General features: G+C 45.1%; 1 protein-coding gene across 1 annotated transcript; it reads left to right on the top strand.

Moving 5' to 3' along the window:
- Positions 1-208: 208 nt before the first annotated feature.
- LOC308162638 (protein mono-ADP-ribosyltransferase PARP14-like) lies at positions 209-18,812 on the top strand (the record flags this gene model as incomplete). The annotated part of the gene is made up of 16 exons (XM_080536782.1): positions 209-221; positions 4,323-4,562; positions 6,584-6,811; positions 7,280-9,293; positions 9,406-9,667; positions 10,105-10,335; positions 10,529-10,747; positions 10,928-11,015; positions 11,303-11,452; positions 14,666-14,728; positions 14,942-15,118; positions 15,987-16,226; positions 16,512-17,117; positions 17,316-17,455; positions 17,791-17,965; positions 18,204-18,812. The coding sequence occupies 16 exons, from the start codon at positions 209-211 to the stop codon at positions 18,494-18,496; spliced, it is 5,139 nt and encodes a 1,712-aa protein (XP_080392908.1). The 3' UTR covers positions 18,497-18,812.
- Positions 18,813-19,082: the final 270 nt, after the last annotated feature.

Here is a 19,082-nt window from a genome sequence, read left to right as displayed (position 1 = left end):
TTTGTTGTTGTTGATTTGGTGTTGTTTTATTGTGTAATTCTACATGGCCTGTCTTAACTGTCGAAACTCAATGTTTTAAACTGCTGTCTTGGCCAGGTTTCCCTTGGAAAAGAGATCATTGTGTCTCAATGGGACCGACCTGGTTAAATAAAGGCAAAATATATATATATATTTTTAAACTAGCCTATTTATTTCTGCAGTATGTAGGATGACTTCAACAGGTACAGTACACTATGTTCATAAGAGTCTATGGAAAGCATGCAAGCCTACACTATAGAAGTGTCCACACCTTTGTCTTACAGAATGAGAGGTTCTGAGAGATGAGACCTTGATGTGAGTCACCATCCTGAGGGGGGCGCCAAATGACCATACGAATTGAGCGCATGCAGATTCACTGCCTCAGTCAGGCCCAGGTTAGAAAAGCGTCCCTGAAAACTCGAAGGATTTCATGGAGATATGAACTGATTCATATTTGGCTGCAATGCACATCTGCAGCAAACTACTTTACTACAACTACTACCAAATGTCTAGAGATGGGGATCTGGTATAACCTGAAAACAAGAAGGAAAGCTTCTGAGACAATGCACAACATTAAGTAATCAGCCCATGTCTACAGTAATTAATTTTCAAGACATAATCTTTCAAATATCAATTAGATATTTGAAAGATTATGTATTAGTAGTTTGTAGTAAAGTAGTAGTTTGTAGTAAAGTAGTTTGCTGCAGATATCCATGCAGCCAAATGAATCAGTTCATATCTCCATGAAATCCTTCTAGTTTTCAGGGACCCTTTTCCAAGCTGCTGTAGTGGACATCTCTGTACTGTATTTTAACTAGTTAATCGAATCCCAAGTCTACTGACCTGGTCAGGAGGGAATGTGTTTGAAGATCAATTAACTGGCCAAAGTGCTTTAGGGTTCAATGGCATGGAATGAAATGCTATTGTTTGCTGATGCTATTGTTTGCTGATGTGCTCGAATAAATATTCTCTTAAAGAACAGTTCAGTAGTGGTGCCGAATATATGATTGGATCATTTTATCTTAGAAGGTATATCAAGGACGTCTCGTTGAGATTAAACGAACTCGCTTGTAAGTAAAGACTCAATTAACTCAATTCTGGAGAAGTTGATTTTGATTGATTGATTGAAAACTTTATTAGAAGATTTGCAGAAGTAGGTACATGAAAGTACATATTACATACAAGGTCAACTAACAGGATAAAAACCCAAGAAAGCCACTGGCTTATTTCAATTGGGGTCCTTGATTCTCAATTCATCGTTACATGTAAGACAGACAAAAAAGCTAGTACTATCTACAAGATAATACAGACAAATAACTATTACTATCTACAAGATAAACACACATCCATCATGGGAAGAACAATACAACAAAACATAAGGTATGTACAGCGGGTAGGACAGGTGGGGACATACACCACAGGTGGGGGCGGGGGACAAAACACAAAGTATGTACAGTGGGTAGTTCGGGTCTTTTAATCTGATTTTTGATTTAGAGGGTCCAGTTACGGATTGCAGCCTCCTGTAAATGTTTTTTGAGAGTGGTTTTGAAGGTGGGCAGTGTTTTGCACTCCTTTAAGATTATAGGAAGGGCGTTCCACATTTTTACTGCATAGTTTGCAAACGAGTTTAACCCCTTGTTTGTGTCAAACAGTGTGTTCATTGTTCCTGCAATGATTGATAACAGTGACGTGGACACTTAGTTCAACATCAAAGTGAAACTAGAGAATAAATACACCCTGCAGTAATAGACTTGGTTTGTTAAGAGAGGTTTGTTAGTCAGTTGACGCTAAGCAGCGATGGCGGGCACATACTCATACGCATTGTTTGTTGCGCTCGAGGGAAACCCTAATGTACCCAAACTTAAAACGAAGTTAACTAAATATTTCCAAAGTAAGAAGTCCAACGGTGGCGACTGTCTTGTTGAGTGTGAATCCTCAACTGGGCCAGGAGCAGTGCTGCGGTTCCGGACTGAAGAGGGTAAGTCTTTGGAAAGTTATTTTGCCATAAATTACACATTTAATTTCGTTTAGGCTACTACTACTACTACTACTACTACTACTACTACTACTACTACTACTACTACTACTACTACTACTACTACTACTACTACTACTACTACTACTACTACTACTACTACTACTACTACTACTACTACTACTACTACTACTACTACTACTACTACTACTACTACTACTACTACTACTACTACTACTACTACTACTACTACTACTACTACTACTACTACTACTACTACTACTACTACTACTACTACTACTACTACTACTACTACTACTACTACTACTACTACTACTACTACTACTACTACTACTACTACTACTACTACTACTACTACTACTACTACTACTACTACTACTACTACTACTACTACTACTACTACTACTACTACTACTACTACTACTACTACTACTACTACTACTACTACTACTACTACTACTACTACTACTACTACTACTACTACTACTACTACTACTACTACTACTAATAATAACTTCCTGCAAACGTTGCAGCTCAAAGTGCTCCAATCATTATATAATCATAATTTAATTATTTAGTCATTTGAAAGCAATATTTAAAGAATAGCCACACATGTCTTGCCTGAGGAAACAAAAGGGTTGACAACCCGATTGCTGTGATTTAGTTTCATATTGTTTTCAATCTCTGAAGCTTTTAGGCTACCATAAAATGTTGTAGTCACTGTTGATTTCTGTCCCATGTACAGACAGTCACTAAGAGTGGTTGATTTCTGTCCCATGTACAGACAGTCAGTAAGAGTGGTTGATTTCTGTCCCATGAACAGACAGTCACTAAGAGTGGTTGATTTCTGTCCCATGTACAGACAGTCACTAAGAGTGGTTGATTTCTGTCCCATGTACAGACAGACAGAAAGTTCTTGGGAAGCTGAACCATGAGATCAGTTTGGATCAGGGAGTGTTTAAACTGACTGTGAGACTACCATCAGACGAGGCCACAGGAGGAAAGGTGGTACAAGCATGTATTTTTATTGAATACTATCTGTGCTCACTGATCTGTATATACCTATACTGTTTCTAGATCATTGTCTGTGCTGTCTGTCATGATTCCCCCACTGAGTCTGTTTTGATCACATTATGATTCAGAGTGTTGTGTTATTGTATTGCATACTGTAGTATTGTGTGTTGTTCTTATATCATAATTCCTTTGTAAAATAAATGTTTTACTTTTCATTTCAAAGTGGCCCACATAAAGAGAACAAACATACAGAAATAGATTTGAACATTAGAACATTGTTTTACTGAAGCAGGTGTAGCCCAAAACAACCAATTATCCAGCAACAGTTAAATAACAATATCTTTTAATGTTTAGCAGACACCTGCTGCTGTGTCTGCTGCCAAGTCTGGCAAAACACGTAAGTATGAAACATTTTATTCAAGGTCAATATTTATGGGATTAGTTGTTTGGCAGCAGTGGACTTATAAAGAGGCATCAGTCAGAATTTAACTAAAATCTCTCTGGAGGGAAGAATCATATGTAGCAAGCTCAAGGGCGTGGACTTTCCACACCACCAAGATGGTGGAAGTGAACTATCTTGATTCTGACATCCTTGGACAACTGTTTAGAGGAACCCATGGTTTTTAAAACCAGACACAACAGCAATTATAATCCGTGTCAATTTAGCATGGGATTTATGGAGGGGCAGTTTTGTATCACGTCACCATTACAAAAAATAAAGGTAATCTATGGTAGGCATAGGCTATGGGCTGTGCTGTGAGTGCCAGGGAGCAGAAAGATTTACAAAACTGAATACACTTAATACGCTTCAGTGCTCGTATTTCTACAATTGTAGTGCATCCCATCTGGGCATCAAAGCTGTATTAAAAATAGAAGACACAAAAATAACAGTAAATTTAAAATGATTAACTGTTGGTTATTATATTCAGTGGGTTCTTCAAAGCTTCAATTTTCATAATATGCAAAAAAACATTATTTTTAAATTTTTTCACAACAAGACTTGTTTGGCTCTTTTGCAAGGTTTCACAATTCCCAACATGTGGACTAAATCACTAGACCATGTCCCATTTGTCTTTGATACCATGTACAAGATTGTCAGCATTATCAATACATTAAATTACAAGATGGCTAAAATGTCAAAGACGGTATGCATTCAAGTTCTTCAATTCAATGTGTGTAAAATAGAAAGTTTGATTAACTTAACTTAATGATACAGAACAGGAGAACCATGGCAAACCAAAAGGCAATATGGCAGTTACTATCATCTTCATAATCCTTTTTCTCTCATTTTCAGCAACAGTGAGTGTGCCAAAAAAGACAGCGGAGAGTGGAGATGGATACTCACCTCTGGCTGAGGAAGAGCTGAGGTCCACCTCAGCTGTGTTGGAGAACATTCCGGAGGACATGGCCCAGAACTTCTTGGAGATGCTTGTGGAGAACATTCTACAGTCCTGCGCCCCCGCTGCACAAGACTTCAGTCTGGAGATGCTGCCGGACGCTGGCATGGCTGTGGTAGTGTTCCAAACAGGAGAAGGTGTGTGTGTCGGGGGGGACGGGACGCTGGCATGGCTGTGGTAGTGTTCCAAACAGGAGAAGGTGTGTGTGTCGGGAGGGGGGGGGGGGGGGGGGGGGGAAGCTGGCATGGGTGTGGTAGTGTTCCAAACAGGAGAAGGTGTGTGTGTGGGGGGGACGGGGACGCTGCCATGGCTGTGGTAGTGTTCCAAACAGGAGAAGGTGTGTGTGTCGCGGGGGGGACGCTGGCATGGCTGTGGTAGTGTTCCAAACATGAGAAGGTGTGTGTGTCGGGGGGGGGACGCTGCCATGGCTGTGGTAGTGTTCCAAACAGGAGAAGGTGTGTGTGTCGCGGGGGGGACGCTGGCATGGCTGTGGTAGTGTTCCAAACAGGAGAAGGTGTGTGTGTCGGGGGGGACGGGGGACGCTGGCATGGCTGTGGTAGTGTTCCAAACATGAGAAGGTGTGTGTGTCGGGGGGCGACGCTGGCATGGCTGTGGTAGTGTTCCAAACAGGAGAAGGTGTGTGTGTCGGGGGGGGGGGGGACGCTGGCATGGCTGTGGTAGTGTTCCAAACAGGAGAAGGTGTGTGTGTCGGGGGGGGGGGGGACGCTGGCATGGCTGTGGTAGTGTTCCAAACAGGAGAAGGTGTGTGTGTGGGGGGGGGGGGGACGCTGGCATGGCTGTGGTAGTGTTCCAAACAGGAGAAGGTGTGTGTGTGGGGGGGGACGGGGACGCTGGCATGGCTGTGGTAGTGTTCCAAACATGAGAAGGTGTGTGTGGGGGGGAGGAGGGGGCGGGGGACGCTGGCATGGCTGTGGTAGTGTTCCAAACAGGAGAAGGTGTGTGTGTCGGGGGGGGGGGGACGCTGGCATGGCTGTGGTAGTGTTCCAAACAGGAGAAGGTGTGTGTGTGGGGGGGGGGGGGGATGCTGGCATGGCTGTGGTAGTGTTCCAAACAGGAGAAGGTGTGTGTGTCGGGGGGGGGGGACGCTGGCATGGCTGTGGTAGTGTTCCAAACAGGAGAAGGTGTGTGTGGGGGGGGGGGGGGGGATGCTGGCATGGCTGTGGTAGTGTTCCAAACAGGAGAAGGTGTGTGTGTGGGGGGGACGGGGACGCTGCCATGGCTGTGGTAGTGTTCCAAACATGAGAAGGTGGGGGGGAGGGGGGGCGGGGGTTTAGGGTAGGCACACTAACCTGTGCTCTCTCTTCCCTGTAGTAAGAGGTTATACGTTTAGGCCGTGTTCACACTTGACTTCTTTTTTTAGAAAAAAGCGCAGCCTTCACCGCCTTTTTCCCAGAATGCATTTCGCACCGGCTAGCAGCGGGCAATTTAAATCCTCCATTTTAAACCTCCATTGGCTAAAATCTGCACTTTTGCCTCTACAAGTGTTAACATGTAATTTTATGAAGTTTTAATATGTTTTCAGGCGAGAAAGTAACCATATATATTCCTAAAATGTGTCCAGTTTATCAAAATAACCCGTTTATAGATCTGATCTGACGTTTCTTTTCGTTCGCTAGCTATATTACAGCTGCGTTCGTAAATTCGCCCTGGAAACCTTCTCACGCTTTTTAAAAGCGGACGTTTTTTTCCTTTTCCCATAGGGTTGTATGTAAAAAGGCGGTGAAGGCTGCGCTTTTTTCTACGACCATAGATCGTTTTTTTTTATTATTATTATTTGATCAAATATTAGGCCAGATTACTCTATTAGGAGAGCAATCCCCTCTGCTACCTAGTTAACTATAACACTTCTTTACATTGTTAGCAGGCTCAGAAAACAAGCTGTGTTAGTTGACTAGCGATGTGTGTCATTGATTTTCAACAACACGGAAATGTATTCACATTTTTCGAAAGAAAAGTCAGATCATTACATCGATCTGCGGACCAAAGCATTAGAATGTGTCACCTATTGTTTACATTGGGGAAGGGATGCATTTTGTTTTAATGACCCCTGCACCTAAGAATCAAACAATCTCTAATCAAGGCAACATTTGAATACATGCAATACAATACATTGAATACTTCTTTTCTTATTTGGCAGTGACTGAGAATTTCATCTCAAACTGCCCCAAGAATAAGAATTTCAACAAGAAGAAATTATCAGTCAAATCCCTGGGAGTCACAACAAAAGTAATGGTTGAAAACATACCATCAGAACTTGACTCCGACTACCTCGAGCTGTACTTCACAAACAAAGGAGATGTTGTGGAAGATGTTGTCATTAGCAAAGAGGATCAGTCTGCCATCATCACCTTCCAAGATCCAAAAGGTAGACTTATAATAAAGCTCAAGATGACAACTTACTGCTTGAATTCTACTCTATGTAACCTAAATGTTTTGAGAGTAAGTGTTAGTAGCACTTTGAACTATACGTCACATCCTAACATTGTTATAATGTTGTCATGAACATGTCCAGTAGATAAGCACAACAACTTTGACTTTTGAAAGTGGGCATGAAATTTGGCTGTCTTTTTTAATTGTATTTTTCCTGCTCAACACAATCTGATATAGTGCCAATTTAGCCTGGCTTTTTTGGAGCCTGTAGTGCCACCTAGAGGTTCATGATGAACTCTAAATGTTTATAGTTTTAAAAATGTTATTATTAATTAAGGTAGGCTCCAACAAAAACCTGATATTGTAGCATTCCATAGTTTTCTATGGTGCACTTTAAAATGCTACTGTTTTACATAAAGTGCTACATAATACTATGTATTCTCACAACTATTCTTTTTATTAGCTGTTCACAGAGTCATAGAAAATCAACAAATTGACAAGCAGCCTGTCAAAGCTTACCCATTCTATGAATCACTGGGAACAGCCCTGTATGGCAAAGAGAGACCCACACTGAGACTCCCAGCTGGCTTCTCTGAGAGCATCGGTCAGGCCATCTGGAGGTTCCTGAGAGAGAAGCAGGGAGCTGCAGAGATCATCCACAAGGCCATGGCTGAGCACTTCTGCAAAGTAGACCTCCAACAGCCTGCTGTCCAGCTGAGCCCTCTGCCTTCTCTACTACAGCAGAAGGGGGTCAAAGCCAAGGACATCAAGGAGTGGAAAGACTCTGCCAAAGCTGCCTTCACCCAAGCTTTGTCTGCATTCACCTCGCTGGAGCTCCATGTCCAGACCACTGCATGGGAGGAGACTGAGAGGGAGATCAAGAGTGCGGTGTCAGGGCAGGCGGTGGTTATTGTCCCTGAGGAGGCCACAGGTGTCATAGCAGTGGTGGGATCGGTACATGATGTGAACAAACTCAGCCAGTCACTGACTGACATCATTGAAAGGATGTCTAGAGGAATTGAAAGGGAAAAGACAAGCATAACCGAAGAGATCCCTCTGTTGCCATCCGTCTACCACATCTTGTTACATGATGGCCTGCAGGACAAGATTACGGGTGAATTCCCAGAGTTGAGCATGACTTACAACAGTAGAAGCCAGAGTATGATCATACGTGGCTTGAGACAAGAGGTGTTGAGTGCTAATAGGCTGTTATTGAAAGGAGAGAGGGCTCTGAAATGGCGGAAGGTGGGACTAGATACGTTTGTCATTGAGTTTCTGCAAAAGGAAGATCAAGAGAAACTCACCAGCTCTCTGTTGACCTTACAGGGCATCAATGCAGCTCTGGAGATCAATAGCAAAGCAGTGCAGCTCCTGGCTGTTTCAGAGGAGGTCCTGAGTGAAGCAGAGGACCAGCTGAATAGGCTTCTGATCTCTCAATACATTGATGTTGAAGACTGCAATGTACTGAAGATGCCAGAGTGGAAGACACAGATCACCCATTTGGAGGAAACCATTAACAATCCACTCAAGAAGTTCATGATCCAAACATCTGGTGCCTATCCAAGTCTTAGAGTGGTAGTATCTGGCTACAAGGAAACTGTGGATTCAGTCCAGACAACGCTTGATGGTTTCTTATGCCAGAATGCTCCAAATACTGAGATCCTGGAGGTCAGGTCTGAGGCCATTGTTAAATTCATTGAAGAGCACAAGAAGTCTGGTTGGTCTGATGAAGTCAGAGACGTTGTGAAGGTTTCTTTCAAGAAAGAAGCAATTTCCCTGAGTGGTGCCAGAGTTCACGTCACACAGTGCAAGACATTGTTTGCAGACTTGGTCTCCTCTACACACTTCGATACCCTGAAAGTGTCCAAGCCCGGAGCCAAGAAGTTCTTTCAGGACAAGAAGGCCATGTACATTGGCACAGTGATGAATCAGACGGGCTGTGTAGTTCAGCTGGTTGAAGAGGACAATGATGGAGAACACTTTGTACTTGTAGGAGAACCAACACCTGCCTACCAGTTCCAGACACCAGACGGGGTGGAGATAGTCGTGTGTAAAGCTGACATATGCGACTACGCCGTGCATGCCGTGGTCAACGCTGCTAACACAGACCTGAAGCACAGCGGAGGGCTAGCCAGAGCCCTCCTGGATGCTGCCGGCCCTCAACTACAGGCAGAGTCTGATCAGCTGGTCACCAAGCGGGGTCTACTGAAGCCTGGGGACTGTGTTATTACTGGTGCTGGGGGGCAGCTGCGCTGCAAACACATCATCCACGCAGTGGGTCCCAGGTTTGACCCCGCTGACCCTCAGAGGGCTGTGGCGCAGCTGAGGAGAGCGGTTAAGAGGAGTCTGGATTTAGCAGAGAAACACAGCTGCCTGTCGGTGGCTCTGCCTGCTATCAGCTCTGGGAATTATGAATTCCCTTTGACACTGTGTGCAGAAACCATCGTCAAAGCAGTGAAGGACTACTGTGACGACAGGTATGGTGATAATCAATAAGCAATGACTGTGTGGCAATCAAGTAATTTCCAAGTCTTTTATATGCCCAACAATGGTGGACATAGAACAATGTGTATTATTATTTATATACAGGTATAGTGATAACTCTCTGAAGAAAATCCATCTGGTGAACGATGATGATAAGGTGGTCCAGGCAATGGAGGATGCCGCCAGGATGGTTTTCGGAGGCCGTCAAAAACACAGCAGCCCAGCCAGCTCCACACAGGCCCAGCCTGGTCCAGGGGTTCAGAGGTTGAGTGGTTATGACAAAGTGAAGTCCAAAGAGAGCCTGACTATGCAGACCAAAGAGAAGCTGACTGTCAGTGTGATAAAAGGGAACATTCAGGATGCTTGGGTAAACTGTTACCATTGTTTCTTTCTTGCCTGTATTAATCAAACATGTCTTTATTTATTCTTCTTTGTTCAAAATTATTGTTTGAGTAATCAGAGATTTAACTTTTTTGCAACATATAGTGATGCATCTTGAATTAAACCTATAAAATGGATAGATCCAGACACACAATCTGATTGGTTAAAAGTGCATTCCAGCCACATTCAAAATAACAGCACAGCTGCTATATTCAGCAGTATGTTCCTTTGAGCCCCAAAAATCTGAGCTTTCTATGCCAATTATTTTATGTGGAAACATAAACTCGCATTGGGCAGATATACAAAATAGCATAAACATTGGTGCTGAAACGGCTGAGAAAAGGAAGAGTTTGGTTCAACCGATTTAACCCATAACTGCTGGCACTGTTCAAGTCTAGCTTTAATATGCTTAATCTGTTCCAGACCGAGGCGGTTGTGAACACAGTGGGTGAGGACCTTAACCTTAGTTGTGGAGCTGTATCAAAGGCCATCCTGACTGCTGCTGGCCCCCGACTTCAGATCCTGGTCAACCAGAAGGCCACTTCTGTTGGTGAGGGAGCCGTCATTGTCACAGATGGCTGCAACCTGAACAGCAAGTTGGTGTTTCACACCATTGCCCCCTATTGGCAAAATGGACAAGGAGCAGCAGAAAAGGTGAAATACATCTCTGTAATACTGTAATACTTCTTCTTAATTTCTCTGATTGACTCTGACATTTGTCAGAATTGCCAGGATTTGCTTTGGGATGTTTTGTGTGGATGTTGTGTACAATTCCTAAAACAACATTTATAATTACACCATGTGATATTGATAAGGAGGCACATCTGATGTTTTTGTTTAACTGTAGGTGTTGAGTGGGATCATGAAGGAATGCCTTGGTCAGGCAGAGCAGAAGGGGCTTGTCTCTATGACCTTCCCCGCCATCGGTACAGGGACCCTGGGCTTCCCAAAGCCACTGGTGGCCTCTCTGATGCTGGAGGCAGTCCTAAAGTTCAGCAAGAAGCACTCCAAACACCTGAAGGAGGTGGTGTTCATCATCCACCCAGGGGACCAGCAGACCGTTCAGGTAGGGAAAGCAGTGGAATTAAAGGCATAGTTCACCCCAAAATCTAGATTTATTTTACTTTCCAGAAGAATGTATACCATAGATTCAGCTTGCCATCAGCAATGGAAGTGTAACAGCACATGAATCATCAGCTTGTTTGGGAGCCAACTATTTTTGTGCCCTAAATATTTATTTTTCCAGGCTTTCACTGACGAATTTAACAAAAGGTTCACAAACCGGGGTACAACTTCAGGGGGCCCAGCAGCAGCATCCACTCAGCAGAGGACAGGTGGACCTTCTTTCTATGTCATTCTATGTTCAATTTGTATATAAAATATTTGCATACTACATTACATTACTCTTAATAACTTTATTTAGGAATTCGAAGGAAGCAAACAATTCAAATAGCACAATAATTCTATTTGGTTATTGGTACTTATACAATACCCACAAAGAAAGAAATCTAAATATTATCCACCAAAACTATAGGGACACTCCCATTGAAGAACATGTCATAAGAACCTTTTTCACTGGCGTGTCTTTTATTGTACAGTATTTTGTATTCCCCACTGCCAGGTCCTTTCTCTAAGGTCACCACTTCAAGCTCAGGGTGGCACCAGACCAGAATGGGAGCTGTGGCTATACACGTGGGAAAGGGAGACCTGACCAAAGAAACTACTGATGTCATTGTCAACTCGTCCAATAAGGACTTCAGCCTCAAGTCAGGTAAATAGCTAAATAGCCTAATAATGTCCTTCCCTGTTGCCTTTCGTAACTCAGTAGTTTCTGAGTGGCAGCCTTTCTTATCGAAGTCAAAGTCAAAGTCAGCTTTATTGTCAATCCAATATACTGTATGTACAGACATACAGAGGGCTGAAATTGCGTTTCCCTCTCATCCACGGTGCATAGCAAACAAAAACAATAAATAACAATATAATACGACAAGATTAAAATATAACTATATATACAAAAATACTAGATAAAAGATTTGAAATGTGTGGTACGATGTACAGGGGTGGAATACAATATGAACAATGACAATAGTGGTAATTGGCTCACAGTATAATAGAGTCAAGTGCCTAAAGTACAGGTATGCTTGTATGCATGAAGTGAGATTGTTCTTAGTCCGGAGTCAGTGGGGGGGGGGGGGGGGGAGAGAGTCAGTGGGGGGCAGTGGGGGCAGAGTCAGTGGGGGGCAGTGGGGGCAGAGTCAGTGGGGGGCAGTGGGGGCAGAGTAAGGGGGGGCGGAGTAGGGGGGGGGGGCAGAGTAGGGGGGGCGGTGGGGGCGGAGTAGGGGGGGCGGTGGGGGCGGAGTAGGAGTCAGTGGGGGCAGAGTAGGGGGGGCGGGGAGAGAGTTCAGCTTCCTGACAGTGGGGGCAGAGTAGGGGGGGGGGCAGAGTAGGGGGGGCGGGGCAGAGAGTAGGGGGCAGTGGGGGCAGAGTAGGGGTCAGTGGGGGCAGAGTAGGGGGGGGCAGAGCAGGGGGGGCGGGGAGAGAGTTCAGCTTCCTGACAGTGGGGGCAGAGTAAGGGGGGGGGGCAGAGTAGGGGGGGGGGCAGAGTAGGGGGGGGCGGAGTAGGGGGGGCGGGGAGAGTAGGGGGGGGGGGCAGAGTAGGGGGGGGGCAGAGTAGGGGGGGCGGGGAGAGAGTTCAGCTTCCTGACAGTGGGGGCAGAGTAAGGGGGGGCGGAGTAGGGGGGGGGGCAGAGTAGGGGGGGCGGGGAGAGAGTTCAGCTTCCTGACAGTGGGGGCAGAGTAAGGGGGGGCGGAGTAGGGGGGGGGGGGGCAGAGTAGGGGGCATTGGGGACAGAGTAGGGGGCAGTGGGGGCAGAGTAGGGGGCAGTGGGGGCAGAGTAGGGGGGGGGGGGGGGGGCGGGGAGAGAGTTCAGCTTCCTGACAGCCTGGTGGATAAAGCTATCCCTCAGCCTGCTAGCCCTTGCCCGGAGGTCCTGACGGCAGGAGACTGAAGAAGCCGTGTGTGGGATGTGTGGTGTCGCCTGCGATTCTTAGTGCTTTGCGGGTCCGGCGTGTGTCAGAAATTTCCTGGAGGGAAGGGAGGGGGGCTCCAATGATCTTCTCAGCTGCTCTCACTTTGCGCTGCAGTGTCTTTCGGTAGGATGCCGTGCAACCGCCGTGCCACACAGTTAAGCAGCTGGTCAGGACACTCTCGATGGTGCCCCGGTAGAAGGAGCGCATGATGGGGGCTGGGGCTTTGGCTCTTCTCAGTTTGTGGAGGAAGTAGAGGCGTTGCTGAGCTTTCTTGGCCAGTGATGCGGTGTTGGTTTTCCAGGAGAGGTCCTCAGTGATGTGCACACCCAGGAATTTGGTGCTGCTCACTTTCTCCACAGCCGCACCGTTGATGGTCAGTGGAGGATGCTGGGTGTGCGCTCTCCGGAAGTCGACAACAATCTCCTTTGTTTTCTCCACATTGAGAATGAGATTGTTGTCTCCGCACCATGTGGTCAGTTGGCTCACCTCGTCCCTGTAGCTGGACTCATCATTATTGTGGATGAGACCCACCGCAGTTGTGTCATCCGCAAACTTGACGAAGACATTGGTGCTATGCTTCGGTGTGCAGTCGTGGTTCAGTAGGGTGAAGAGTAGGGGGCTGAGCACACATCCTTGGGGGGCCCCCGTGTTCAGGGTGATGGTGCTGGATGTGTTTCTGCTGACCCGGACTGCCTGTGGTCTCTCGGTCAGGAAGTCCAACAGCCAATTGCACAGCGAGGTGTTCACTCCCAGCCGATCCAGTTTTTGTATAAGCTGCTGGGGGATGATTGTGTTAAATGCTGAGCTAAAGTCTATGAACAGCATCCTTACATGTGAGTTTTTGGTGCCCAGATGGGTGAGAGCTGAGTGGAGAACGGTGGAGATTGCATCATATCGGTGGACCTGTTGCCCCGATATGCAAACTGGTAGGGGTCCAGGGCGGGAGGGAGGATGGATTTGATGTGCTACATGACTAACCGTTCAAAGCACTTCATAATGATGGGGGTCAGTGCAACGGGGTGGTAGTCATTGAAGCAGGATGGAGAAGCCTTCTTTGGTATCGGGATGATGGTGGTGTCTTTGAAGCATGTGGGGACAGCAGCTTGGCTCAAGGAGGTGTTAAAGATGTCTGTGAGGACATCAGTGAGTTCCACTACAGTCCTTCAACACACGACCAGGTATGTTGTCCGGGCCCGCAGCGTTGCAAGCGTTGATCCTGGAGAGGGATCGTCTCACGCTGGCTGGAGACAGGGACAGCACCTGGTCATCTGGAGGGGGTGGAGACTTCTGTGCAGGAGTGCTGTTGTAGGCTTCAAAGCGACCGAAGAAGTCGTTCAGGTTGTTGATGTACCATATAGATGTACCATAGAACCTAGGTTCCCACAGGGAACTTACGTTGATTAATACGTTTAATGAAAAAGGTAATACATTAGGTTTGACGGTGATACATTAGGTTTGGCGTAATTGGATGGCTCTGCTCCAATATACCCGCCTACCCACTGCTTAATGCCTCATGAGCTTAATTCAACTGTTTTACTGCATCAGAACACAAAATAGAAGCTTGTTTTACACTGTGTTGCTTCGAAACATGGTTTAAACTAATGTTTGGATCTCATGGATGGCCAGTCCTAGCAACAAGCTCTGTATTTGAATTAAAGTGGTTACGTTCCACCAGCCCCATCCCTCAGATGTTTACCATTGATTGTTTGAATCCCCGATTGCCCCTTGAAGATGGACTGGTGTACTTGAGTTCTTCTTACTCAGGAAATGTGGTATTCAAGTATTGTTTCGTAAAGACTATGCAGGTGCATCCTCTGCAAATGTTATCCAAAAATCAACAAAGCATGTTCTTTGATTTGGAACAAACATTTTCTGAATATAGTAAAATGTTAATAAAGGCACTTGTAGAAAAGTGTAAGTATCATAACCCCCCCCGTGTCTTCCTCTCCTCCAGGTGTGTCTAAGGCCATTCTGGATGCAGCTGGTCAGGCTGTCGAGGCAGAATGCCAACAACTGGGTAACAACTTTGACATCTACTCTTTTGATAGAGAGATATATACTATTGAGAGCATGTGACAACTGCCCAACTGTACACATGCTTGTATAGGAAAACTACATGTCCTGGTATTGATATTGTTTACTGTAAGTGTCTTAACATTGCTAAACCAATAATACAACTCTGACTGTTTACACTGACAGTACTGCTAACTGTACTGTGTGTGTGTTCCAGGAGCCCAGCCTAACCCAGGCATGATCCTGACCCAGCCAGGCAACCTGCAGTGTAAGAAGATCCTCCACCTGGTTGTACAGTCAGACCCCAAGAGGATCTACCAGGCTGTGAAAGATGCTCTCCTCCTGTGTGCCAAGAACAACTACTCATCCATCGCCTTCCCTGCTCTGGGCACAGGTGAGTGAGTGAGTGAGTGAGTGAGTGAGTGAGAGAACAAGAACACACCACAGGGACTGCTGTAGTCCGTATTTTCCGGACTATAAGTCGCTCCGGAGTATAAGTCGCATCAGGCAAAAAAATGCGACATCAAGAGGAAAAAAACATATATAAGTCGCACTGGACTATAAGTCGCATTTATTTAGAAATATATTTCACAAAATCCAAGACCAAGAACAGACATTTAATCTGGAAAGGCAAGTTTATTCAACTACACAATAGCACACAGAACAACAGGCTGAATAGAAGTCCGGTATGTTAACATAACACATTAACAGTTATTCAGCAACACAATAGCATAAAGAACATACCTGGGAGGCTGAATAGGCTAAATGAACATAACAAGCCAGCGAGTCCAACAAGCAAGTTACCAGTAAGCAAGTTCACCAAGCTACCGTTTGCTTAGCTTCAACAAGCTAATGTTTTAGATAATTTCTTCAGGGGTATAGGAGCAGCATATAGTTGTCACAAGCCCAGAGCGGCCCAGAGCGCCCTCTGTCGGCTGTAGACGGTAATGTTTACTCCTTGGTTCATGTCTGTCAGTATGAAATTATATATTGATATATAAGTCGCACCTGACTATAAGTCGCAGGACCAGCCAAACTATGAAAAAAAGCGTGACTTATAGTCCGGAAAATACGGTACTTATCAAAGATAATCTTACTTAGCATAGGTATGGGCAACAACTCTCCTTACATGCCTTGTTCTTTGACAACAATGTTAGAAATGGGTGAAGTATTGATAAGTGCTCCGAAACTCCTTTCCTATGGCTGTATCAGGTATTCATGAATCTGAGGCTGACATAGATGCACATGTTGTGTTATTCCAGGCCAAGCCAATGTTGAGGTGAGCCAGGTAGCTGACGCCATGTTGGATGCTGTGGTGGATGTAGTGAGCCAGAACCTCCAGAATACCGTCGAGGTGGTCCAGATTATCGTCTTCCAGCCGGCCATGCTGAAGGAGTTCCACAGCAGTCTGGTGAAGAAACAGGGAGCTGATCAGGCTGACTCTCAGGAAGAAAAGGCTGACTCTAACCCAGAGAAGAAGAGTTTATGGGAAAACATCATATGTATGGGCTAAATGTTTAGCTGTATTCCGTGTTAATTTGAATTAATCTAGTTTATGGGCCGGTTTCACAGACAAGGCTTAAGCCTAGTCCTGGACTAAATCACACTTTCAATGTAAAATCTCCATTGAAGATGCTTTTTAGTCCAGGATTAGGCTTAAGCCTTGTCTGTGAAACTGGCCCAATACGTTCTAGGTTAGGCTTATGTGTTGTCTGCCTCTAACAGCCAGCATTGCAGTACCCGGCCTACAATATTAATTTCACAGATTAATGCTCATATTCTTTCAGCCTTCATGGGCGGGGGCAGCAACAGCGAGCCCCAAAAGGACATCGTCATCGAGGCGAAGGAGGTGGAGCCAGCCTGCTTCCACATCTGTGGAGATTCCCAGAGCAGAGTAGCCGATGCCAAGCGCTGGATCAGTGACCTCATCCTGAAGGAGCAGGTCATCAACAGCATCACAGACGATGCCATCCTCAGCCTAACAGACACAGACCATAAGCAGATCGTTCACATGCAGGGCGCCATGGGGGTGAGTGTGAGGCTGGATAAGTCACCTCAACCCGTTCTTATCATAGAGGGCCTGAGCAAGGACGTGCTCATGGCTATAAGTGAGATCCAGAAGATGCTGCTCAGGATCAGAGATGAGAAGGCGTTCGAGAGGAATGTGGAGGTGACAGGCAACATGGTGGCGTGGAAGTACCAGAGCCAGGCAGACGGGCCCTTCTTGTCCTTTGACCCCGTGGCTAACTTCCTCCTGGAGGAGGCCTGGCGGGGGAAGCAGGGTCAGGTGTCTGTCACCAGCCAGGGTCAGGTGTACAAGGTCTCTCTGCCAGATGGGCCTGCTATGGATCACTACGACAAGAGGTTCAAAATCAAACGTATCAACTTAACAGGTACTCTTAACTTTGGTATTCGGCTTTCAATGTTGTCTATTAGATTCATCACAGTCATACCATTTTTAGATTTGACATATTAAAGGGATAGTTTACTTTAAAATACATTTTCTGTTATTTTCCAGTCAAATTTCCAGTGTTAAAACGTGCATGTACCTGTTGCTTCCATCTCTGCATACTTGTACGTATTGCTTCCAGCTCAGGACAGTCTTCCCCAGCATTGGGATCCCATGCCACCCAAAACTTCCTGGGTGTCCTGCCTTCTCCAATCTGACTCTCCAGAGCACATTGACGTCCTAACCCTGTTTCAGGCTACCTGCAACAAAACAGTTCTGAAGGTATCTCCCTCTCTCCCGAACCAATGTCACAATGTATTTCTCTATCATGTTGAAATATTTCTTCTGCTGCAGGTAGTTCAGCAGTTACAAAAGGAGACCAGTAGCTGGCAGGTTGCTGGTTCAAATTCCAAAACTGAGTAATGAAAGTTGGAACTCAACTGGTGAATTGGGGTCCCAGGTCCAAGCTCCTGCTGTTGAACAGTACTGACCCTGCACTTCAGGGATGAATGCACATATTTATCATTGCCATGTTTGCATTATCCTGAAAACCTGTTATCTGTAGTTGTTCTACATCATGGTTTAGCCGATTAATCTGTAGTTTTCCTGCACCTCAGATTGAGAGAATCCAGAACCCAGACATGTGGAAGGGCCTCGAGATCAGGAAGCAGGGCATGGAGGTCAAAAACGGACACCAGAACAATGAGAAGCAGCTCTTCCATGGAACCTGCTATACAGCAGTAGACCAGATCAACGAAAATGGGTTCAATCGGAGCTACGCTGGAAAAAATGGTAACAAGACTAAGCACAAAGGACCCAATTCAAATACTGATTTTTAAAAAATTGTTTAATACTATAATATTATACTTGAAGTGGATGAAGATGCTGTTAAGATGTATCCACACTGGTTTTTAAGTATGACATTTTATTTCTGATACATTTAGTCTACATTTCTCTGAGGAACTATGGCTGTATGTGCAATGGTCTTCAGACTAAATAATATTGTTATACTGTTGTGTTGTTTTGGCAGCTGCAATATATGGAGATGGCAACTATTTTGCCCTTAAGGCAAGTTACTCTGCCCTACCCATATACTCCAAACCAGATCCCCAGGGGCATCGGTTCATGTACCTGTGTCGAGTTCTGACTGGAAACTTCACTCAAGGACAACAGGACATGAAAGCTCCTCCAGCTATAAGCCCTGCTTCACCTTCTCATCTGTACGACAGCTTGACTGACGACCCAGCAAATCCTTCTATGTTCATAGTCTTCCATGATGTACAGGCGTATCCTGAGTACTTGATCACCTTTAAGGAACCATGAGAACAAAATCAACGTAATCAACACTTTATTGTCTTCACTTTAACTTTATGGGAGTAGTTACATTACATTACAACATGTATTTCATTAGATGGTAACTTACAATCATAGCTTTTACTGCCATGGAAATCATCCTCTGGATAGAGTGGCAATTAATATAAATACAGGTATTGTGGGAATTCACTTAAAGAACACAATGAAGACGCCCCTGATTGTTTTCTTTTGCTCATAACGTTGAATATAGTCTAGAATGCTGATGAAGGCTTTGTAGAAATAAACGTCTCCATGCAATTAAACACAAATAAATATCCATATATCGCTCGAACAGCTGTAGCTGTTATCTTTATTTTTTAAAGTCTGTTATAAACCACATGGCTGGTTGAAACCCAGGTTCCTAAGTCCTGTAGCCTGATTGTATAACAAAGCATTGCCACTCTAAAACCTGGTTAATGTATAATGAATACAGCTCTCTGAGAGTACCTGTCTTCTGCTGAGAAATCATGTGATTTCAACTGCATGAGTGGCATGATCAGTGGAAGCTGGTGGAGGTAGTAATCTGAGGTGCCAAACATGTGTGTGATACCATTCC

Source organism: Nansenia antarctica (assembly GCF_963989245.1).
Source record: "Nansenia antarctica genome assembly, chromosome: 7".
Lineage (NCBI taxonomy): Eukaryota > Metazoa > Chordata > Actinopteri > Argentiniformes > Microstomatidae > Nansenia > Nansenia antarctica.
The sequence above is the reverse complement of the archived record's forward strand: the minus strand, read 5'-3'. Positions and strand labels throughout refer to the sequence as shown.